Consider the following 24,950-nt stretch of genomic DNA (forward strand, 5'->3'; position numbering starts at 1 on the left):
TCTCACAGCAAATGTTAGCAGTACTGGAAACGTTGAGATATTTTGTTGGGCAAGCTGCCAAGAACTCAATATGGAATCCAAAAGAACTTAATTATACTGGTTTCAATTGTTTTTTTTTTTTCCTTTTTTCTTACAGTTAATGCATTTATTGAGAATTTGGTCATTTTAAGTAAAAGAATCTCACTTTTCTATGTCTATAATTAAAGTACAAACTCTTAAATTGATATATATTTCGAAATAAAATTTAAAAATTGCAAAAAAAATTGAGATATTTTGTGTGATGGCTTAATTAATAACTTTTGTGCAAAACCGACGAGGGAGGATATCAGATTAGCACGGTCATAATGACCCTCCTTAACGACTCCCAATCCAGTGGCATGAAGCATTTTTCTTTCAATAGAATTCCATTAGTTGTGAAGTCAAATGCCGCAGAAATCTGTCTCATGTGGCATCAATATCCAGTGGAGTCTATGGCTATCTGGAAGAAAACACAGTGTTATAAGTTCATCACACTATAATCACTTATCAAATTATCCTCTGGGAATCGGTTACCCTGTTTTAGTGGATAACCTTTAGCTTTCAGAACATAGTGATATCTATCAAACATGTAATATAATCATCACTCACCAGTCCTCTAGTACAAGAAGTCACGGCGTGTTCATCCCATGGTAAGAAAATTCCATCATAACGGTTATACATTCCACCATGTCCTCTTGTTGTCCCAACACGAATGATTGAGAATTATATCGGCCAACTTTGTACTGTTTCATCTTACCAAGTAAAGATTCCAATAGATGCTCGGAGCCATATGTTGAGTATTGTAAATAGAAGTCATGAGGAAGATAACCTGGAATTACAATAAAAGCAACAACAATAACCATTTATGCAGTTAGTAATGGCTATTTGATTAAAAACTAAATATACAAAAGCTTATCAAATCTTGGAAATCAATTTATTCTTACCTTCTGGTGGCGAGAGGCTGAGATGGTGGTGGCAACCATGCAGAAGTAAAGCCAGATTTTGCGATGTTGAGAACTTCTCCACCAATCATGTTTGTGAGATTCCCAGTTATAAGCCTGATATACAATTCCAAATTCCTCTTAGGGTCTATAAGGCTAGGGTCAAACCAAGATTGTACAGCTATAAGTGTTAGACTATATAGTATAAAGATGAGCTTACCTGGAGAAGCAAACATGATTGGCTTGATATAGAGAAGCAATAGACTTACTAATTGCAGCTTTAAAACCAAGAACGTGAAAACTCATGAACATAAGGCTAAATCATAATCTAAATCCTTTGTCATTACCGGTATCAGTTTGGTCGTTGCATTCATCAAACACCTGCAACCATATCGTGGCTTTGAAAACAAGGAACGATGGAACAAAAAATTTGAACATAAAAGTGGTAGAGCTAAAAAAGAAAACAAAAGACACTTGCATTGTTATAGTAGCCCATGTCGACACAAGGAAGGGTCTGAAAAACTGAAGCCTCAAACACTGATCTGAAGAAAAACGGGTTGGATTTAACTGTTACCTGCATCCAGATAGATAGATAGATAGCATTTCAGATAGATCAAACAATAAGTTCTGAAGCAGCAAACTAATAACAAAGATCCTAAATTCCAAATATTTCCACCAAGATAACAGAATTAGTGAAGAGTAACATTTGCTTCAGGACAGATAAATAAAACAATGGCAAATACTCTCCAATTTCCCTAAATTCTAAAGAAGAAAAAGAAAGATCACATACCTCGGAGGAGAAGAAACTACTCCGTCTTCGTGCGAGGTTTTCTAAAAAGTCCCTAATCAAACAACCCTGCATATATAGAGCCGAGAAGAGGGAAACATTAACACATTGAACAGTTTCTGATCCCAAACGAATCACACTTTAGTACCTTGCTTTCGGTTAGACGAGAAAATTTCAGCAGCACTCCGCTATGAGCATCAACATTAGGCCACGGGTGGTTCTTGACCTGTAACAGAGATCACAAGATTCATAAAAACAAAGAAAATCAGAAATCTGGTAACACATGATGACATGAATGATAATGTTAAATAGTACCTTTCCCACCTTAGATGGAAATAGAATAGGAGGCACCAACCAACCACTCCAGAAAGCTTGGGGACCTATGGAGTTGAATAATTTGTGAGCCAGGAAAAAAATAAAGGATATGATCAAGTAAATAGAAAATGTTACCAGCCTGAAAAGCAAAAGTTGCACAACCGTGATCTCCCAGACTCCCACCATGCTTTGGACGAGGGAGCTTGCCAAAGCAAAAGAACAGGATAATCCTAAAACACAAAGATAAAAGGAAGTTAGACCCAATCCAGGATTTTCATTCTATTGCTAACAAGCAACAACAACGATGGTGAAGGTGAGGAATGAGACCAAATTCTATGAAGATGTGAAAAAAAAAAAAAAAAAAAAAGCAAGCCTCTGGTATGAATATGATATGAATATGATACATTATTTATTAATGTTTGTTTTTGTTAATATACCGGGAAATATTGTCTTCTCCACATCTCAAATACTAGGTATTTGGGTTAATTATATTACTGGTGTCATCTATGGAGAGGTCGTAATTTCAAGGATCATCTATCGATCGTCGCGTACGATGGGTGAGATGGTTTGTTCACGAAAAAGGCATTTATGAATCTGTCAATGGCGTCATGAGCCTTCCCATTTCAGGTATAGTTGGTATGGTATAATCTAAAATTTGGGTTTCCATTGATAATTGTGATACTGATACATATCTTTTTATTTTTTTTGTGCAAATAATACTGATACATATCTAATTATGTATTTTATTATAAAATAATTCCTACTAATTTTTTTTTGGTAAATAATTCCTACTAATTGGTGTACATACTTCTTGTAATATAGTTTTCTCTTTGATTCGAATAAATGATTAAATTCTCTCTTTCTCTCTCTTTTTATTTTTATTTTTTAACAGTCATGGAGTTTTTCATTTTTGATATTTAGTACATATAGTCAATACAATAATACTTATTGACATTTAAGACGCATAATCATCAAATTTTTCTTCCAAACATGTACAACATCTGAATACAAATGGTAGATTGGTCAAATGAACAGAACAACATTTGCATCTATATCTAAAACTAACACTAAATTTAAACAGTTTAACAACACCTTAGTATTCTTATAAATGTGTTCTCCGATGTTCTCCTCGTGACATGCATTGGATTTTTCCATTGGATTACAAGAAATTCCGTAATAAGTTTTACTTAATTTTTGTTTGTGCGTTAATTTAATGGTATCGCGGGAAGGCATGGCTAACATGAGCGTTCAAATGATTTGGGTCGTCTGGTTAAAGTAACTCTTTTCAGTTAATTATCGTTTGGTAGTCTCTCAATATATAGCCTTGCTTGAAACAAAACATAACGGTATTAATATAATATGCTTGCTTCAGTTCAGTATCATTGCCATGATCAAGACTTTTCTTTTGCCTGGTAACATGCATGCATTGCTTGAGTTTCCCTTAAGCCTTTCTCTCTGTGAGATATGTTTTGTCTTAAGAAAGAAGACATGCTTTGCGTTGATAAACAAATTTGTTATTTTTAGCTAATAACTAATTAATCTAAGATGTCAACGAAAGAGCAGAAGAAAATTTATGATGAGATTATAGACTCTGTTTTTAAAGATAAAGGTGGAATATCTTTCTTATATGGTTTTGGTGGAACTGGTAAAACATTTCTTTGGAAAGTTTTATCTGCAGCTATAAGGATAAGGAAAGAAATAGTGTTGAATACTGCATCTAGCGGTATAGCCTCTCTTTTGTTAGAAGGTGGCAGAACAACTCATTCAAGGTTTGACATTCTTCTTGACGTTCATGAAACGTCAATGTGCAGAATGTCAAGGTCTTCTAATCTAGGTGAATTAGTCCAAGAAGCGAAGCTGATAATTTGGGACGAAACTCCAATGATGAGTAAATACTGCTTTGAGACTTTGGATAGAAGTTTGAGAGATATAATGCGTGATTCAGAAGATAAACCTTTTGGGGGTAAGGTCATTATTTTTGGTGGTGATTTCCGTCAGATACTTCCTGTTATTGTTGGTGCTGGCCGAGAGCAAATAGTTAACTCATCGCTCAACTCATCTTACCTTTGGAATCATTGTAAAGTTTTAAGGCTAACAAGAAATATGAGGTTGTTGCAAAACATAACAAGAAATGAAACCAGGGAGATTGAAGAGTTCTCGAAATGGATTCTTGATGTTAGAGAAGGAAGACTGAATGAGCCAAATGATGGAGTTGTTGATATTGACATTCCAGAAGAATTGCTTATCACAGAAGTAACCTCTCCAATTGAATCGATCATTACTGCAGTATATGGGAATTCGTTACATACTGCCAAGGATGCCAGCTATTTTCAAAGCAGAGCTATTTTGTGTCCTACGAATGATGATGTCAACACTATAAATGACCACATGATATCTATATTAGAAGGTTAGTAATAGTTTTCTGCTAATATTCTCTATATTTTATATCTAAGAATGATTTTTCTGTATTTTTTTTTAAAAAATAATCATAGTTTTGTTTTAATCGTTGATTGTTTAACAGGTGAGGAAAGGGTTTACTTAAGTTCAGATAGTATTGATCCTGCAGATAAAAGGAATAAAGACAATCCTGCATATAGCCCGGATTTCCTAAACTCAGTTAGGATTTCAGGAGTGCCAAACCATGCTCTTCGTTTAAAAATTGGTTGTCCAGTAATGTTGTTACGCAATATTGATCCTCATGGAAGTCTAATGAATGGAACAAGACTACATATTACACAAATGGTTGATCATGTTATACAAGCAAGAATCATCACTGGTACGAGAGTTGGTAAAATTGTTCTTTTACCAAGAATGGTATTAATACTATCAGATACCCGTTTGCCTTTCAAAATGAGACGTAGACAATTTCCGATAAACGTTGCTTTTGCAATGACTACCAACAAAAGTCAAGGTCTGTCTCTCTCAAATGTTGGTTTATACTTGTCTAGACTTGTTTTCTCTCATGGCCAGCTATATGTAGCTATGTCCCGTGTAAGCAGTAAATCAGGATTGAAAATCCTCATTTGATCCAAAACATTTGATCCATCTTCAAGCATACCTTCGTAAGACTATGTTTTTACTCTGTTTCCATTCTTTCAAGATTTATAGCTTTGTTCGTCGTTTAAATTATTTGATCATAGATTTTTTTTTGACAGGTCTTCTTTTACATTTTCACCCATCAAATAAATTTTTAAAATTTTATTATTTATTTACTACAACAAATTTGTTTTATATTATATAGACATATTGCGTTTCGTTTATTTATTTTATTTCACATATTTAATATTTCAAATTCTACAACTATATTATTGGAGATTTTTTACCATCTATATATTATATATATAAATTGAATGACAAGTTGAATAACTTAGTATAGTCATTATATTCGTTTTAAATATTTACAATAATATTTATAGAAACAAAAGAATAAGAAGACCGTTAATACAGTAGGTTACAGTACTAAAGATATAAGATACTCGGGAGGAGAGGATAGAGGCCAGAGATAATTATATAAGCATGTAAGGTAGTCTGTGTCAGAGTCAATATCGTGCTCACTGAAATCAAATGTCAAAAATAACTACTTACTCATTTGTAATAGGTTGAAAACTGCAAAATAATCTGAAAATAAGAGTGTTACAATATTAATAATTTCAAGTTATAATAAACATTTTGGCCCGTGCTGTAGCACGGGTTACTACCTAGTAACTAATTAATCTGAGATGTCAACGAAAAATAAAAACCAATCTATGTGGGAATCTCAATGTGTATTTAGTTTTGCTAGCTAGGGATGAAAAGCATGTACAGAAATTAGAAAATATTCCCTCTGGTTTCCTTTAGTAATCAACTAATCATTCTAGAGTAAATTTTTTTTTCCAATACTTGTCATTTTAGATTTCCAATGCATATATTTGGTAAAAATATCAAAATTTTCTCTACTATTTTAATGTTTTGATCAATAAAAAATTAGAAAATGTATTAAATAAAGAGTAAAATAGAATTATACTCCCAATCATAGAGGGTTCGCCCTAGCTGCTTCTCTCCCTTGTACAACTCCCGAGACTCCTCTTCCCAGCGGCGTCGACTCAATTCGGCGCTGATGGGCTGTTTCTTGTTCACCGCTGTTTTCTCCTCTGCTATCAAAACTGCATTTGGACTGCTTTTGAATTCACCGGAGGTTCTTCGTTTTGCCACGCTACTCCGGCCATGCTCCAGCTTCAACTCATATATCCCCCCTTTGCTCAACCGGTGGTTCGTCTCAACGAGGTGATTCTCTTGAGACTCCAGCCTTTCGATGAAAAATCTGAGATCTCTAGGCTTCATGTGTGTACTGCTCCTCGCCTCTCTCACTGGTTCCCCTTGAAGTCAATCCCATCACCTCCTTCCTTCTTGGGTCCTTACCCCATCACCAAGTGTTCTACTTAGCTGATGCTAGAAGTGAGCTCTGTTTTGACGCCGGAACTGCGCGAGATCTGGTCGGTAAAAGCTTCAACCATGGTGACCCTGTATCCCCCTCCTACATCTTTGGTCTCTTTATTTTGTGTTTTGGCTATGCTCTCCTCCGATCTACCGCTTTATCCAATGAAGATTTGCCTCACAAACCAGACCACTTAGTTTTATGTTGATCTTGTTTTTGGATTGAGTTTAGACGACTCACGCCATCAATGTAGCCCCCTACCAAATCTTCCTCTATCCCCTCGATCCAGGTTTGAGCCCAACTCTCATCCGCGAACCCTGGTAGATAGAGTATTTCGGCTAGTCTTGGGTACATGTCTGATCATGAAGCTCATTATACCCTTTAGAAGTTTATCGAATCCACTCCGGTTAGGTCACTCTACCTCTAGAATGGTTAGTTAAATCCTTTTGTCAAGATCAGCTGGAAAGTGTATACCAAAATCCCTTCTAATCCCTTAGTCTGTATCAATACCACTTGCCTATTGGTTCTAACCTAGTGTCTATCTTAGTGCAACACAGCAAAAATGATAACAAGCTTTGTGTGGGAACCCTTAACCTCCATATCTATGAGCTTCATGTGAAGGAGGACCCACCTGCTCTGTTACGACTTTGCTTTCCTCTCCCTAGGTTCAACCTTAAGACAATCATATCCTTCAGTTTCCTTGATCTACCTCTAGGGTGTAAGCTCGGGTATGTCTTAATATCACAATGCAATATCGGCTACAAGCTTTGTGTGGGACTCCTTAACCTCCATGGCCATTGGCTTCATGCGAGGGAGGATCCACCTGCTTTGTTACGATATTGCACATATCATCTTTGAGTCCTGGATGTAGCTTTATCCCATGTTATGAGAATTGAGCCAGAAACTGCTTTAAACTTTGATCAATCTGTTTTGAACATTCTCTTGTCGGCGAGAGCATCCTCCCTCACTCCACCTATGTACCACCTTTGTAAATGCTCCGCTGCATATATTGCAAGAGCTATTGCTGATCACTTGTTGATCAAGGAAGTCGCGGAGCATGTCTTCAAATGCGTTTCCACCATGGTCCCAACAGATCTTTCAAGTTTTGCTAGCCTCTCAAATACTTGCACCTTCTTGGAAAACTCATGGAACCAATATCTTTATATGCTTCGTAACCTTGTTAAGCTTTGTAATCTTTTATGTTTCTCTTTGTATGAACCTTCCTCTTTGAGGATTTAAGTTTTAATGGAAACTTGTTTGACAAAAAAAAAGAATAACATAGAAAATTGAGTTGTTTTCTTAATCTGTGTTAAAAAATCTTAAACGACAAGTTATTTAAAACGGATGGGGAACTTACAGATAATAAATTAAAAATATGAGCCATTAATTTACTCATTATTTATTGAGTTTAACTTGAAAAATCATAAAATTTACTATAACCAGACTAAATTTAGGATCGACCCACCTGAAACTCTTCTTAATATGTCAACCCAAATCCATCAAATTTAGCAGTGTAACTGAATTTAACAATGGGAACTTAGGGCTGTCTCAAAAAAAAAATCTTTGATCTCTTCGTCCATCTTTTTCAATTAATTTGACCTTCGAAAGAAAAATAACTCAAGCAATAAAGACGAGAAAATGCTTTCATATATGAATTCAAACCAACATATAATCTTTTTTAATTGTAAAATCTAAATCTAAATTTTATTTATAAATTTAATCTATTATTTAAATTTATTTTATAAAAATTCTACCGATTTTGTTTCCTTAGTTTGTTTTATTTTCTATTTTTAATTTTAAATATAATATTACATGACATATTGATCTATTTTGATTGACTAATCAAGAGAAAGTGGATAAGAAAGATTGATCCAAAAGTGTGCCTTGTTTTTATTTTCAGGTGAATCTTGTCTACAAATAAAATAGTAAAAGAAAAAAAGACAGGTTTCTACGCACAGCCTTTCGAACAATATACTCAAAAGTTCAAAACAGTTATAAATCCCTTCAAGATATCTGCTACCCGAAACAAGAAGAACATATAAAAAAAACTTGAGGAAAAAGAAAAATAAATTGCGTCAATTTTTTTTTGTCGAACTCATAAAAAAAAAAAAGAACACAAAATGAAGTTTCATGCGACAATATTTCTGATGATGGTTTTATTAAGCTTATACACCGAACATGTGATAGGATCATCGTTTACTATATTTAACAACTTGAACCACGGAAACATTTTACAAATACATTGTAAATCTGGAGACGACGATCTCGGTTACCACCTGAGACGCCCCGGACGTAACTACTCTAAGAACTTCAACCCAAATGCATGGGGGACAACGCTTTATTGGTGTAATCTATGGAAGGGTCGTAATTTCAAGGATTATGTGTCGATCGAAGCGTATAATGGTAAGTCGCATTCTTGGGGGAAGGTAAGATGGTCTGTTAGGGAAACAGGCATTTATGAAGCTGATCGTGAGGAGAAGACTGCCAAATTCAGGTATAATTGGAATGGTAAATTCTGAAATTTTGGGTTTCCATTGATAATTGTGAAACTGATATACCCATCGACTTATGTATTTTATTGTTAAATAATTCCTATTAAATGTGTGCCGTAAATTGTGCACATACTTGTTGTAATATGTCGTCTTTAATTCTGATAAATGTGTTCTTCGATGTTATTCCATTGGATTAATAAATGCCATAATAATGTTTTACTTAAATTTTCTTTGTGTGTTACTAATTACTTAGTAATTTAATGGTCTGGCGCCTCACGGCCACGGACATGGCGAGCATGAGCGTTCAAATGATTTGGGTCGTCTGGTTAAAATAATCCTTTTCAGTTAAATATCTCGTTTATCTCTCAATATATATGGCCTTTGCTTGAAACAAAACATAACGGTATTAATATAGTATGCTTGCTTCAGTTGAGCACCATTGATTATATCATTGACATGATCAAGACTTGTCTTTTGCCTAGTAACATGCATTGCCTGAGTTTCCCTTAAGCCTTTCTCTCTCTCAGATATGTCTTGTATCTTATGATTATGAAAGAAGACATGCTTTGCGTTGCTAAACAAATTTGTTATTTTCAGCTAATAACTAATTAATCTAAGATGTCAACGAAAACTAATATAAAAACTAATCTATGCGGGAATCTTAATTAGTGTATATTTAGTTTTGCTCTCACTTCGGTTTTAATTACTTGTCATTCTAGAGTTAAAAATTTGTGTCATAATACTTGTCGTTTTAGATTTACAATGCAAATGTTTGATAAATATTCTACTTTTATTCAACTGTTTTAATGTTTTAACCAATAAAAATATTAGAAAATATATTAAAAATGGGTAAAACAAAAAAATTAATGGTTTTTTTAATCTGTGTGAAACAACTTTAAACGACAACTAATAAAAAACGGAGGGAGTACATATATATAAAAAATATGAGCATTAATTAATTTACTCATTATTTAGTAATTTAACTTGAAAAATCATAAATTTTTATTATGACTGTCCCTGACTAATCATTTTAAGATCTCTTCGTCCATCTTTTTCAATTAATTTGACCTTCCAAGAAAAAAATAAGAAAAATAACTGAAGCAATAAAGACAAGAAAATGCTTTTCTATATGAATTCAAACCAACATATAATTATTTAATTGTAAAATTTAAATCTAAATTTTTTTTATAAATACCGTTATTTATTCTTATTTAATAAAAGATCTACCGATTTTGTTTTCTTAGTTTGTTTTATTTTCTATTTTTATTTTTAAATTAATATTACATGGTATATTGATGTATTTTGATTGACTAATTAAGATGAAGTCAAAAAAAAGGTTCACCCAAAAGTTATTTTTGTTTAATGGATAAAAATAAATTTAAACAGTGTACGCCTTGTTTTTATTTTCAGGTGAATCTTGTCTACAAATAAAATAGTAAAAGAAAAAAAGACAGGTTTCTACCCACAGCCTTTCGAACAATATACTCAAAAGTTCAAAACAGTTATAAATCCCTTCAAGATATATCTGCTACTCGAAAGAAGAAGAACATATAAAAAAAAATTTGCCTCATAAAAAAAAAAATAAAGAACACAAAATGAAGTTTCATGCGACAATATTTCTGATGATAGTTTTATTAAGCTTATACACCGAACATGTGATAGGATCGTCGTTTATTATATTTAACAACTTGAACCACGGACACTGGTTAAAAATACATTGTAAATCTGGAGACAACAATCTCGGTTACCACCTGAGACGCCCCGGACGTAACTACTCTTCGCACTTCCACGAAAATGCATGGGGGACAACGCTTTACTGGTGTCATCTATTGAAGGGTCCTAATTTCAAGGATAAAGTGGTGATCGAAGCGTATAATGGTAAGACGCAGTCTTGGGGGAAGGTAAGATGGTCTGTTAGGGAAACAGGCATTTATGAAGCTGATCGTGAGGAGAAGACTGCCAAATTCAGGTATAATTGGAATGGTAAAGTGTGAAATTTTGGGTTTCCATTAATAATTGTGAAACTGATATACCCATCTAATTATGTATTTTATTGTTAAATAATTCCTATTAAATGTGTGCCGTCAAAAAAAAAAAAAAACATATTAATCTTGTTGTAATATGTCGTCTTTGATTCTGATAAATGTGTTCTTCGATGTTATCCTCGCGTCATGCATTGGATTTTTCCATTGGATTAATAAATGCCATAATAATGTTTTGCTTAAAGTTTCTTTGTGTTATTACTTAATTAATTTAATGGTCTGGCGCCTCACGGCCACGGGCGTGGCGAGCATGAGCGTTCAAATGATTTGGGTCGTCTAGTTAAAATAATCCTTTTCAGTTAAAATATCTCGTTAATCTCTCAATATGTATGGCCTTGCTTGAAACAAAACATAACGGTATTAATATAGTATGCTTGCTTCACAGTTGAGCACCATTGATTATATCATTGACATGATCAAGACTTGACTAAATTTTGCCTAGTAACATGCATTGCCTGAGTTTCCCTTAAGCCTTTCTCTCTCTCAAATATGTCTTGTCTTATGATTATGAAAGAAGACATGCTTTGCGTTGCTAATTTTGGCCCATTAAGGATTTTGAAATCCGGTTACAAAAGGTGTTCCCAAAAGGCCTTCTAAGCTTATATCCAGGTCCGATCTAAACTCATTTCTCCCCAAACCTAGCCAAGCTTTGCGTAGCTTGATGGATTCAGTTGTCTGAAGACTTCAATCGGAATGTCAACCACTATCGATGCCAGAGTTATTTGAAAATTCTGATTTTGCCTCCATCTTCTCTGATCAATAAAGCCATTCATTTGCAAACCATCATCGCCAGGAAGATGTCTCACATGCCTAATCGATTGAAGAGTAACGACATTATGACCCCGACTTTAAGAAGTGGTGGTTACCGGTACTTCTTCAATCCTATGTCTTCACACCCCGTGATCACCGAGCCTAGTCAAGTCCTATATATCAACCTCGAGGAGAAACTCATTTCAACGTTTGCTCTAACTCTAATCCTATGTAATCCCAGGTATGATCGTGTAGTTCAATTGTTGAAGCCATATTTTAGCCAATGGTGTGATCTAGATTACGAACTCTATAGAATCCATCGGAGAAGTAATTCATCATTGTTGCTTTGGCATCCCTTTAACTCCCCCGAGAAGTCTGGGAATAGCATCCCATGTGATGTTGATTCATGACCATTTTACTTGAGAATGTATGGCAATTTGCTCCCGACTTCAAGCTGCCTGTCCGTTGGCCACGGCTTTGATTTGTCCAAGGTTGGTTTCGATTCTCAGATAGCTCAAGCAATCTTTCTCAAGCTCCAAAGCTCTCTCAACTGTGCTGAAACCTTGTCAAACGTGTGAGAAGCACATGCTTGACTCATTTCTTAAAGCTAATTCGCTTTATGGAAGTGGGTATCTCATCATCCATTGACTTGTTTTATGGAAGAAGGGTTGACAACTCTTGATTTCATAGGTACCAAAACTCTACCAAAAGTTTGGCTCAAAACTCTGATCAAGAAACTATTGCCCATCAACATTATCTATCTTTGCTTCAATGTTGTGTTAGGGGTCTACCCTCTTATTGTATTATATTTAATTAGTTTTACTTTCTCTTTTGTATTAATTAATTTATTTTCCTTGATTTCTTTTTTTTGTTTTTTTGGGGCAAAATTCTCTTTGATTTCTCTATGGTAAGAAACGTGCGACGATGGAAGCAGACACGAGATCAAGAGCCACTCAGCACTCACTCAATAATTAAAAAAGATTTATTCTTTCTTCTAAAAGGGAACTTAAAATATATGTACAACGGACTTGTTCTCCTTAACTCTCCCATTTTCCTCTCCTTTTAATTTATCTAATTTTTTATTTTATTTTTGGCAACGGGATTTTATATTTGAGTTAATTAAAAATAATACATGTTGAAAAAAAATTATGGTTTTCGATTTTTATAAAAAAATGCATATTTTTATATATTTCCCTTTGTATTTTAATAATCAGAGATTTATCAATTCAAGAACAAATTAATTAGGGAATGCTGTATTTTTTTATTTTTCTTTTCGCTAATCGTGGGGTTTTATTTGTTGTTGTAGCATAATATAATAATGTACGTATGAATAATATGAAATGTTTTAAATTATTTATATAAGAAAAGTAATATTATTCTAAACATAAAAATAATGTTTGCATATAGTCCCTGGTGGTAGATTTAGTGTTAGTTTACTGTATCATAATTAAATAGTGTTAAACTGTTAGTTACTACTATACAATAGTTAAAACGAAAAACACTGTGTGAATTTGTTGTCTTGAGTTCAGTGTCCAATAACAACAATAAGCATTGAGCCGGCACTGCAATTTTCAAATATATGATGAGGGCATTCTACCATAATAATTGTTTTATACAAATCTGCAATACAGTATGAATATCCTGAAAAACACTACAAATGTTAGTAAATACTAAATAAGACCCCACTCTTGGCTACTAACTAACATATCTGACTTTTTGGTAACAAAAACGATCGTTTAGCCGACAAAAAAAAACGATTGTTTATGTTTTGTGTCTGTTGATTTAGAACAAAAGTACGAAAGCTTGAAGAATTAATAAAATATCACTCTCTTTATTAAAGCCTTAGAAAATCTCTCAAAACTAAGGTTATAAACTCCCATCTCTCAAGCTCTCAAATCACACAAAACTCATAGGTAATGTAACACTTCATGCATTCCTATTTATAACACCTTATTAGTCCTAATCCTATTTAGAAATATATGTTTAGATAACTCCTAAACAATATTAAGTTTTTATCTCTTAAGAGACTTTAAACCTAATAGGTTTAGGACAACTCAAGCTCACTTCAAGCTTAGTTCAACATTCTCCCTCTTAAGCTTGAAGTTAATCTTCTCCACATCTTGAACACCAATGAGATCTCTCATCTCTTTGTACTTGATCCTTCCTAGTGCCTTAGTTAAAATATCAGTCTTCTGTTCTTTACCTGGAATGTGCTCCACCGTTATGAACTCCTTCTCAACACATTCTCTAATGAAATGGTATTGAGTATGTATATGCTTGTTGCGACCGTGAAGCACTGGATTCTTTGTGAGAGCAATTGCAGATTGATTGTCAATGCAAATGACCACTTTCTCACACGGATGACCAGTGACTTCTCCGAGCAAATCTCTGAGCCATAATGCATGTCTTGCAGCTTCTGCACCCGCCATAAATTCTGCTTCACAGGAGAACATGGCGACTGTGTCATGTTTTTGAGAACACCAAGTTATCAGACTCCCATTCAAATAAAACACATGTCCTACCGTACATCTTCCATCGTCTAAGTCAGCATTGTAGCTGCTGTCACTATACCCAATGAGCCGTGGTACCCTTGTCGCAGAACGGTTGAATACTAAGCCGAGACCAACCGTACCCTGTAGATATCGCAGACACTGTTTCATAGCAACACCATGAGAGTGTCTAGGACTCTGCATATAACGACTAAGAACGCCAACAGCATACGACAAATCCGGTCTTGTATGTAGCAAATATCTAAAGCATCCAACATTCTTTCTAAACCTTGTTGCATCAATCTCAACTTCTTTCTCAGACTTGGACAATTGTAACCCAGCCTCCATTGGTGTAAGAGCAGGATTGCAGTTTTTCATCCCAGCATCTTCAAGAATCTTTAGTGCATAACGTTTTTGACTCAACATAATGCCACCATCATACTGCAACACCTCGATTCCTAAGTAGTATGTTAGCTTCCCGAGATCACTCATATCAAACTTTGTAGACATCTCCCTCTTAAACTCATCAATGATACACAAGCTCGTCCCTGTTACGAACAAGTCATCAACATAAACAGCTATGACCAAAAGCTGTTCTCTTTCTTCTCTCCTATAGACTGACGGTTCCTTGGAACACTTTTTGAAATGTAAACCCATCAAAATCTCATTCAACTTGTTATTACATGCTCGTGGTGCTTGCCTTAAACCATACAAAGCTTTGTTAAGCTTGTATACCTTTCCTTCTTGTCCTTTTTCTTCAAACCCCTCTGGCTGATAAACAAACACAGTTTCTTTCAACTCTCCATGTAGAAAAGCTGTTTTCACATCGAGATGGTGAATCTCCCATCCATTTGAGGCTGCAAGGTTGATAAGCATCCGTATTGTTTCTAATCGAGCCACTGGTGCAAAAACTTCCTCAAAATCCACACCGTAACGTTGCACATATCCTTTGGCAACCAGTCGAGCCTTGTGCTTGTTGATACTACCATCGGATTTGCGTTTGAGCTTGAATACCCATTTCAAGCCAATTGGTTTAGCTCCTATTGGCAAATCAAGAAGATTCCAAGTGTGATTTTTCTTGATAGAAGTAATCTCATCCTCACATGCGAGTCTCCACTCTTTAGATCCCTTTGCTTCATCAAAGTTTAATGGTTCATTGTTTAAACAGAACAATAATGCTTCTCCTTCTTCTTCAGCTAGTAAGATGTAATCCTCTAAATACTTAGGCTTGACAGTCTCTCTTGTTGACCTTCTTAGAGGAATTTCTGTTTGCTCACTAACTGAAACATCATCCTCTGTTACTTGCTCTGTTTCGCTTATGGTCACCCCTTCTTTTTCTGCAGATTCCTTGTTAGTCTCCTCTGTTTTGGTTTCTATAGCAATATTTTCACCTTCTTGTATTCCTCGGTTCCCAGATGCATGAAAACTTATGCTAAAACTTCCACCACTTTCACGATATGAATCATTGTACCTCCAGTTCCATCCTTTAGACTCATCGAACACCACATCTTGACTTACCACTATTTTCTTTGATTGTGGCTCAAGGAGTCGATATGCCTTAGACCCTGGTTCGGTTCCAAGATGAACTAGCACTCGAGACCTATCCTCTAGCTTCTTTAGATATGGTTTGTCTACCTTTGCATAGCAGATGCAACCAAAAATCCGAAGGTGATCAATCCTAGGTGTTTTATTCCTCAATAGCTCATATGGAGTTTTATCCTTCAAAGCTCTAGTAGCTACTCTGTTTAGTACATACGTAGAGTGTCAGACTGCTTCTCCCCACAAATAGTTTGGTAAACACATGTGTTTCATTATACTCCTTGTCATCTCTAGAAGCGTTATGTTACGTCTTTCAACTACCCCATTCTGCTGCGAAGTGTATGGAGCAGTAAGATGTCGTTGAATACCAGACTCATCACAAAATGAGTTAAATTCATGTGACACAAACTCAACTCCTCTGTCAGTTCTAAACGTTTTAATAACAGAACCCGATTCTTGTTCAACGACCTTTTTGAACTTCTTAAACTTCTCAAACGCATTACTCTTCTCCTTTAGTAGAATGGTCCACATATATCTCGAGAAATCATCAATAAGTACAAAAATGTACATGTTTCCAGTCGGTGTACTCGGTGTTATAGGACCGCAAAGGTATCCATGTATCAATTCAAGTGCCTTTGTTGCTCGATATGTAGTAGCCTGTGGAAATATTTGTCTTGTTTGCTTCCCTAACAGACAAGAGCTGCATATTTCTTTAGTAAAAACAACCTAAGGTACTCCTTGGACCAATTCTTTTTCGAACATAGACTTGATGGTGTCAGTATTGATGTGTCCCAACCTAGCGTGCCATCTGCTCGACTCGCTAATAGACGTCAAGTGTAGAGTTGCAGTCTCTCTTATTCCCATATGAACTTTGTATAAACGATTTCTTGATCTTACTATTTTAGCAAGCAGTTTTCCTTTGTGATCACGCATTGTCAGATGAACTCCTCTCATTCGAATATCACATCCCGCTTCTGTAGCCTGTCCTAGACTAATAATATTACTCTTGAGATCTGGAATATAATAAACATCCTTCATCACTCTAGCTTCACCATTCATGTTAGTAAAAGTAATTGAGCCTTTCCCTTTAATATCAACACGAGAGTCATCACCGAACCTTACTTTGCCTATTATAGAGCTATCAATCTTGTTGAAGTACCTCCGATCACCTGTCATGTGGTTACTTGCCCCGTTATCAAGATACCAAACATTCTCCTCATTAGTGTTAGGGCCATACTTGCTTGGTATGACCTTTTTCTCATTCAAATATACTACCTCATGCATCATGAGTTCATCCGCTTCCACAGTCTCATCAGTGTTATTCTCTTAAACCTCCTGCAGTTTTAGAAGTCGATCAGGGCAACTAGACGCAAAGTGACCCATCTTGTCACAACGAAAGCATGTAATCTTGGTCAAATCAAAAACTCTTGACTGGTCTCTTCCATTGTTAAAACGTCCGCGACCTCTTCCTCTTGAGAAGAAGCGGTTTCCTCGTCCTCTTCCTCTGTATTCACCTCCACTGTAATCTCGATTTTGATTGTATTCTCTGTTTTGATTCTCCATGTTTGAATACATTAACTTATTTTGGCTTTCATGTGCTTCTTCTTCTGCTTCTTCATGAATACGCTCTTCATAGGTTTTTAGTCGACCTATGATATCTTCAAACGTGGTAGTGTATACCTGCTCAAGGGACGCCACTATGTGTATAAACTTCGTCCGAGGAAAACTTTTCAAGAATTTTTTAACCAGCTTTGATTCTTCAATACTTGCTCCCAACGCAGCTGACTTTGATGAAATCTCAGATAATTTTCCTGCAAAAGTGTCGATAGTTTCGGATTCCTTCATCTCGAGCCGATCAAACTCAGCCATAAGAGTTTGTAATCTTGCTTCTTTGACTCTCTCGGCTCCCATATGCCTTGATTTGATAGCGTCCCACACCTTCTTTGCAGTATCTAACTCTCCTACCTGCATAATTAGAGCTTCCGGTATAGATTGGAACAACAAAGCTGTTGCCATGTCGTTCTTCTCAGCGTCTGTTGTTCCTTCTTCGATAACCTCCCAAACTTTATGGACTCTAAGACAGATTCTCATCCGCATAGACCATACAGTATAATTTGTTGATTTCAGCATGGGACATTGAATCGAAGAAGGTCCTCCTCCTTGTAGTTTTTCTGGAACCACAACAATCTCACTCATGACTTCTTTTCTCCAGGATCTTTGTCTTGCTCTGATACCAAGTGTTGATTTAGAACAAAAGTACGAAAGCTTGAAGAATTAATAAAGTATCACTCTTTTTATTAAAACCTTAGAAAATTTCTCAAAACTACAGTTACAAACTCCAATCTCTCAAGCTCTCAAATCACACAAAACTCATAGGTAATGTAACACTTCATGCATTCCTATTTATAACACCTTATTAGTCCTAATCCTATTTGGAAATATATGTTTAGATAACTCCTAAACAATATTAAATCCTTATCTCTTAAGAGACTTTAATCCTAATAGGTTTAGGACAACTCAAGCACACTTGAAGCTTAGTTCAACAGTGTCTGGACGTGAACAATGGACAGTGGATACTAATTTAGTAAATAATGTTACAGAAAGACAATGAAAAGGTACAGTCAAATATAAACTAAACATCCAAGATACATATATACTTACTAACTATGACATTTGACAATTAACATTTATCAGTGTCAGTATCTAGGAAAACCAGGCGTACGCTGTGATTTTTTTCCAATTATCCCATATTTGTTTACGTTTTGCTTGATCAATTCTTGCTCCAAAACTTACTTATGTATATAATACTGAAACTATATACTAGTATGTACTAATGTTTATTTGTATATATATTATGGATTTATGGTTAATTTACATGCAATCCATGTTATCCAGTCGACTCTTCCCTAATCATAGGGAATAAGCAATAATTATTCACTATCATGTTTATGCTAATTATTAGCTACATCCAACAATGGAGAGTAGACTTTATATAAAATTAACTCAGCTAAAAATAAACCCCATGTATATATAAAACGATAATGGCCTTTGTCTATGTGTGTGTGAACACGATCAGAAGGCCACTTATCAAGCATATATACTAAATTAACTAAAATGCATAGTTGATTATAAAGTTCGATCAAGTACTCGCATTCATCATATACTTACATTAAAGGTAAAGTAAATCACCCTGTAAATGTAACAAAAAACGTATGATAAAAAAACAAAACTTGTTTGCAAGAAATTAAATGTAGTACTAAACTATTTTCATTATACTTTCAGGCTACTGGATGTTCCATTCCCGATATTATTATATTTCGTCTCAGTTACCAGATTGTCTACTTTTAAAATATTGATTGATAATCTGAAAAGTCCTGGAGATACAATGAGCTGCACTTGCTGATTCGTTGTTACTTAGTAATATTCTTTACGTGAAGTGTGGGTGCTCTTCACATCATGCAACCATGAACAAGTCCGCATATACTTCATAATGCATACACATTGCCAACATGTGTTAATTGTATTATTATAATTATTGTTATGAAAAAGCGGACTTTCAGTTTTTTTTCTGGATTTTTTTTTAACTAGGTGATAATATATACATGCAATGCGAATGTGCATGTTTCTTTGAAATTGTAACAAAATCATCAATCTACAAACTACAAGGCTGCAAACATTATCACCTTACTTGCACTCGGTTTCTAGCATAATTAATAAAATAAAATTAATTTAATCACATAAACAAACAAATTAATTGATATATACATCGTCTAGTTTTTTTGTTCACTTCCAACTTACAATCTACTCCATAAAACAACGTCGTTGATGTTATTATGCTGATTAAAGTTCATATATCGATCGATTTCTGCTCTCTTTTCATTTTTCCTTATAAAATAATCGATTTATTTTTCTACTTGATATAATTGGTCATTACGAAATTTACATTTCAATCTAAGAAGCTTAGTCATTATTTAGCATTAACCCAAATTATTGTGTCAAGTCTAGGGAATAAGTCGTCGTCGTACTTTACGACAAATTAGTTGGACTTAAAATTTTTCTTTCTTTGCGTGTATGAATTTCAAAAAATAAGTAGAATAGTGAATTTTTCTTTTCTTGTTATATCAACATGTATGTATTTAGAGATACGTATGTATCTATCTTAACATTTTTTTAGTACATTTTTGTGTTATCCTCTCTTATTTTTGTATCCAAACAATCCTTACAACCAAACACAACCATTTTTTTATTTGATAATATTAATTTCAAATTTCCTAAAATCTATCTACCTAATTTAAAGCAATATGTTAGATTAAAATATAATTCTCCTTTCACTTTTATTTAATCTTATATTTAATTATTTGAGTTACTATTTAATACATAAAGTTAAAAAATATTAAATTTATTTTTCAGCATATGATGTGATTTAAATTTTTATAAACCGATATATATTTTAAAAATCTATCTTAACATTTTTGAAGTATATTTTTGTGCAATAATCTTTTTTGAAATGATTTTCCAAAAAACCATGGCCTTAAACACTATTAATCACCATAAATTTGATTTTAATCATAGTTCATTGTATTTTTGACCATGGGTTTAAGACCATGCACAAAATTATGGTCGTAAAACAAATTTGATTTTGATCATAGTTCATTGTATTTTTGAAAGTACACATTTTTGTTGTTCTTTCAAAGTCAATCCATATAATTTTATTAACAAGTACTGTTAATTATTGTAAAAACACCAAAATAAAATATATACTGTATAAGTGCATTGATATTACAAAACAAAGAAATTTACTATGGGGTAAATTTTGCAAATACAACATATTATATAATATTCTAATATTTATATTAACTAACTAAAAAAACTGATTATATTAGTATACTAACTTATTTAAATGATTTATGAAAACGAATATACTCGTGGTGTACCACAGGGTAAATCCTAGTACGTATTAGAAATATATTGTGGGTCTAATTGGAAGCAACTAAAATCCTCGTTTGCAAACGAACCGCTCTAATGATCACCAATCAACAAATCGATTGAAGAAGGCGGTTGGATATCATGGTTGAAACAAGCGATTGAAGAAGGTGGTTAGAGCCTCTTTTTAGTGGTTGCAAACACCAATTCTAACCACTAACAAAAACCAACGTTTGTGTTATGTTTGTATTATAAGGAGGTTGCACAATATATATTTTTTTCACAAAAGGTTGCATAGTTTATATTTCTATGCTCGTTGGTTTATTAACCTTTAAAAAAAATTGAGAAGAAATAGCAACAAATATTAAGTCAAGATTATGATTTGAATAGTAACTTGCTTTTTTCAATGGAGATTATGATTTTTTAAATATAATATAGTGGAGATTTAAACTAAACATTTGATAATTTTGTTAATATCACATTTGATAATTTCCTTAGTATTATTTAAATATATTAATATTTTATATTTTGAATTAGATAAAATTTTATTATTCTATGTTTTCATCTTTTAACTAAACAAATATCAATTTTTATAATTTATTATTCTTTATACTATTCGACCGCTACAATGTTATCAATCAAACTAAATACTCAACTGTTTTCTTTTATAGTATTATCTTTTCCATCCGCTATCTTTAATCGTTTTCTTTTTAACCATTTTCTTTACAACCGCTATAAATTTTTTAATCGCCTATTTTAAACGTGGTTATCGATCGGAGTTTGTATATGACAAAAAGAAAATAACATAAAATAGAAGAAAGAAGATGGAGTGGAGTAATGGTAGAGAGAGAAGAGACGATGGGGGGAACCGTAGATTCCGTGAGAGACAGGCTTGCACTATCATTAATTTACACATTCGTTCACCCAAACTAGTAATTTCCTAACCTCTCTCTACTTCAGTTTCTTCTATTATTTTTTCTTATCTTTTGATTATTGTATTATTAATATTTTCTCAACGATTGTGTAGAATTAATAGAGGATTCACATAACAAGATTCAAAGTAATTTTCGTAATTTACAACTGTAACATTAACTATTTTTAGGGATAGAAATATCGTGTCTAGTTAGACTTCGATATCCTTATTTTTCATTCACTATAATGTCAAATTCAATGTCAAGAACTAACAGAAAGTATTGTGCTAGAGGTTAGATCCAGGTTAACCACATGTAGTAGTTATTAATTTTTCTTTTTTTCTTTAACATTGTGTTTGTTAAAGGGAGCCAATCCAAAAATACGTTGTTATTACAGAGTAAAAATAAAAGGGATAATGAAGAGGCAAAACATACATCACTCAAGTAATTGTCTAAATTTACACATTTTTTGTTATGTTTTGTGTCTCTCTCTCCTCTCTCTAGCTCTTGTGTATTGTGATGAGTTTGCCAAGTTGGGAAGATTGTAATAGAGACAATAACAGAAGTACTAAAATTTTAGAGGTTGCAAAAAGACAAGTCCAACATATTCCACACACTTGAGAATGTGGTGTCTCTCTTTGACTCCTCTCCCTCAATCACTCTCTATTTATGTATGCATCTTTTCAATCCACACACATCTCTCTTAACACACACATACATATTTATATATATGTAATCCCTAAAGCTGATCATCTTCATCTTCAATTTCAATTCTTTGTAATTCATCTTTTTCAATTGATCAATTCCAAGACCTCCCTTTCTTCTTGAATCTCTCTATATAGCCAATTTAATGGAAGCAGCTGCGGAGGCTGTATCAGCCGCTAGGGAGCAATCATTGATCCTTAAAGGGAAACGGACTAAGCGGCAACGTCCGCAGTCCCCGATCCCTTTCTCTATCATCCCTCCTATGTCTTCACAAGAGCCCGATGCTGAAGAAGAATCCACTAGTCTTGTTTCCAAGGAGCAGAATCTCAATGATGATATCAACAACAATAACAACAAGAATGATAACAATACTTTGATCAATGGTGTTCCATCTTCATCTTCTGCCTCGTCATCTTCCAACAACAATGCCACATTAAAGGCCACTATTGACGAGGAAGATCAAGATATGGCTAATTGTTTGATCCTCCTCGCTCAGGGTCACTCTCTTCCCCACCACCAACCGCAACAAACAAGACAGCTTATGATAAGTTACCAAGATTCTGGTAACAACAACAATGCGTATAGATCTAGCAGCAGGAGGTTTCTGGAGACATCTTCATCGAACGGAACCACAGCGAACGGCGGAGGCAGAGCCGGTTACTATGTTTACCAATGCAAAACATGTGACCGTACTTTTCCGTCTTTCCAAGCTCTTGGCGGCCATAGGGCTAGCCACAAGAAACCTAAAGCCGCCATGGGTCTTCACTCCAATCATGACCTCAAGAAGTCTATCTACGATGACCCCGTTTCTCTCCATCTCAACAACGTTGTCACCACGACTCCAAACAACAATAGTAACCATAGATCGCTTGTGGTATACGGTAAAGCTAATAATAGTAAGGTCCATGAATGTGGGATATGTGGAGCCGAATTCACATCCGGACAAGCATTAGGTGGTCACATGAGACGACATAGAGGTGCAGTCGTGGCCGCAGCAGCCGCCTCTACCGCCACCGTAGCGGTTGCGGCCACTACAGCTACTGCAAACACTGCTTTGTCATTATCGCCTATGTCATTTGATCAGATGTCGGACGGTCCGGTTCAGGTTCCGGTTAAGAGAGCCAGGAGCGCGGTTGTGTCATTAGATTTAGATCTGAATCTACCTGCCCCGGAAGATGAGAATCGGGTCAACGGATTAAGCTTAGCTTCAAAGCAAGAACACGAACAAGAACATGAGCAAACACAACAGAAGAAACAGAGAGAAGAACAAAAGTCTCTTGTCTTGTCTTCGGCTCCTACATTGGTGGATTGCCATTACTGAAATCAAAAATTCAATTCCTAAGATTCATTTATTGATTTTTAAAGCAGAAATTGATGAATCATTTTTCTAAGAAAATTACTGATTCCTTGCTTGTACAAGACTTGCAAGATTCTTCTCTTCTTCTTTTTTCCTTGCCAAAGAAAACTATGTATTATACAAATATATATACTCCCATTAGGCATATGCAGATGCTATGTATGTAATTACATCCAAGTTAATGTAAGATCTTACTTTATATTTTTAAATGAATATACATACTCCCAATACAGCGTAGGATGAACGTAGTGATTAAAGACCATGCACATTCTTACTTTATATTTAAATGAATATTCAACTAATATTACATATTGTATAACATATATATATATATATATATATTTCTTTTGATAAAGTATACTTATTTTTTTTATGCTAAGAGCTTCGGTTGATCCATTAAATAGTTTTCTAAAAAAATCGGTCACGTCGGTTCATGTATACTTTTAGCCATAGTCTCATAGAATGTATTTTTTGGATTAGAGAAAAAAAGGCTTAACCCTTAAAGAAAGAAAAGAAAATTAAAAGGTTCATGAAAAGGGCGTGACGGGTCCAACTCTTTTTGTTAAATTTTCATTTCAAACCGAATACTTGTTATCAATATCATGTTGACATTATACGAATTTATTTTGCTAATGCCCTTTATAGGTGCAATACCAGTATAATGTCAAAATCGTCTCAAAATCGTACGCTGAGATATCAACTTTTTATCGGAACATAACACTTTTCTCAGCTCGTCAAGATTGAGTGTATTCATTTGCTTCGTGAAGACAAATGCACTCAATGTGAGATATTGCTTGCACCTGTCTCCTCTCTGTTTTAGTTAACGCACCCGTCCGTCATCGGAATGGTCTACAAGAATCATGGGCTTTTAATATTTTTAAGTTCAGAAGAAATTAAGCCCAGAACCCTAGACACGAGGCCTCTTTATGAGTTTTTTTCTTCTTTTTAAAATGTCTTGATATTTTTAGCATTTTGTCCTTTTGGGAAGACAGTGGTGTCAGATAGCTGACAACCTAAAAATGAATAAATAACAAAATGGTGTTTTCTTTTTACTTTTACTTTTCTTTTCTTCCACAATACAATTATGTTCATAAATAAATGGGATACACAAGAATTGGATATTTCTCGATTTGAATTCTGCCTGCGAATTAGTTACACAAACAAAGCATAAGAGACAAGAGACGTAGCGTATCAAAAAAAATAAAGATAGTGCAAAAATATCATATAGTTTTTGGTACGCCTCATCAATTCCGCTCCATTATAACTA

General features: G+C 34.4%; 5 protein-coding genes across 5 annotated transcripts; 3 read left to right on the forward strand and 2 right to left on the reverse strand.

The window, feature by feature from the left end:
• Positions 1–111: 111 nt before the first annotated feature.
• Positions 112–2,751, reverse strand: LOC147920146 (uncharacterized). The gene is made up of 10 exons (XM_087503139.1): positions 2,744–2,751; positions 2,197–2,291; positions 2,062–2,126; positions 1,895–1,972; positions 1,750–1,815; positions 1,438–1,533; positions 1,180–1,340; positions 963–1,076; positions 628–847; positions 112–478 (listed from the first exon to the last, which is right to left on the reverse strand). Exons 1-7 carry the CDS (start codon positions 2,749–2,751, stop codon positions 1,281–1,283), a joined length of 468 nt encoding a protein of 155 aa, XP_087359265.1. The 3' UTR covers positions 112–478; positions 628–847; positions 963–1,076; positions 1,180–1,280.
• An 855-nt stretch (positions 2,752–3,606) lies between these two features.
• On the forward strand, positions 3,607–5,567 carry LOC104767418 (uncharacterized). The gene is made up of 3 exons (XM_087503140.1): positions 3,607–4,468; positions 4,583–4,875; positions 5,478–5,567. The coding sequence occupies exons 1-3, from the start codon at positions 3,607–3,609 to the stop codon at positions 5,565–5,567; spliced, it is 1,245 nt and encodes a 414-aa protein (XP_087359266.1).
• A 4,922-nt stretch (positions 5,568–10,489) lies between these two features.
• LOC104764759 (S-protein homolog 8) lies at positions 10,490–11,193 on the forward strand. The gene has a single exon (XM_010488355.2). It carries the CDS (start codon positions 10,563–10,565, stop codon positions 10,959–10,961), a length of 399 nt encoding a protein of 132 aa, XP_010486657.2. The 5' UTR covers positions 10,490–10,562; the 3' UTR covers positions 10,962–11,193.
• Positions 11,194–17,113: 5,920 nt separating this feature from the next.
• On the reverse strand, positions 17,114–17,983 carry LOC147920147 (uncharacterized). Its single transcript, XM_087503141.1, has one exon. It carries the CDS (start codon positions 17,981–17,983, stop codon positions 17,114–17,116), a length of 870 nt encoding a protein of 289 aa, XP_087359267.1.
• Positions 17,984–22,169: 4,186 nt separating this feature from the next.
• LOC104764760 (uncharacterized) lies at positions 22,170–23,911 on the forward strand. The gene has a single exon (XM_010488356.2). The coding sequence runs from the start codon at positions 22,472–22,474 to the stop codon at positions 23,645–23,647; it is 1,176 nt and encodes a 391-aa protein (XP_010486658.2). The 5' UTR covers positions 22,170–22,471; the 3' UTR covers positions 23,648–23,911.
• Positions 23,912–24,950: the final 1,039 nt, after the last annotated feature.

The sequence above is a fragment of the Camelina sativa genome, chromosome 19 (assembly GCF_030686135.1).
Source record: "Camelina sativa cultivar CO46 ecotype springtype chromosome 19, ASM3068613v1".
In the NCBI taxonomy this organism is placed as follows: Eukaryota; Viridiplantae; Streptophyta; class Magnoliopsida; order Brassicales; family Brassicaceae; genus Camelina; species Camelina sativa.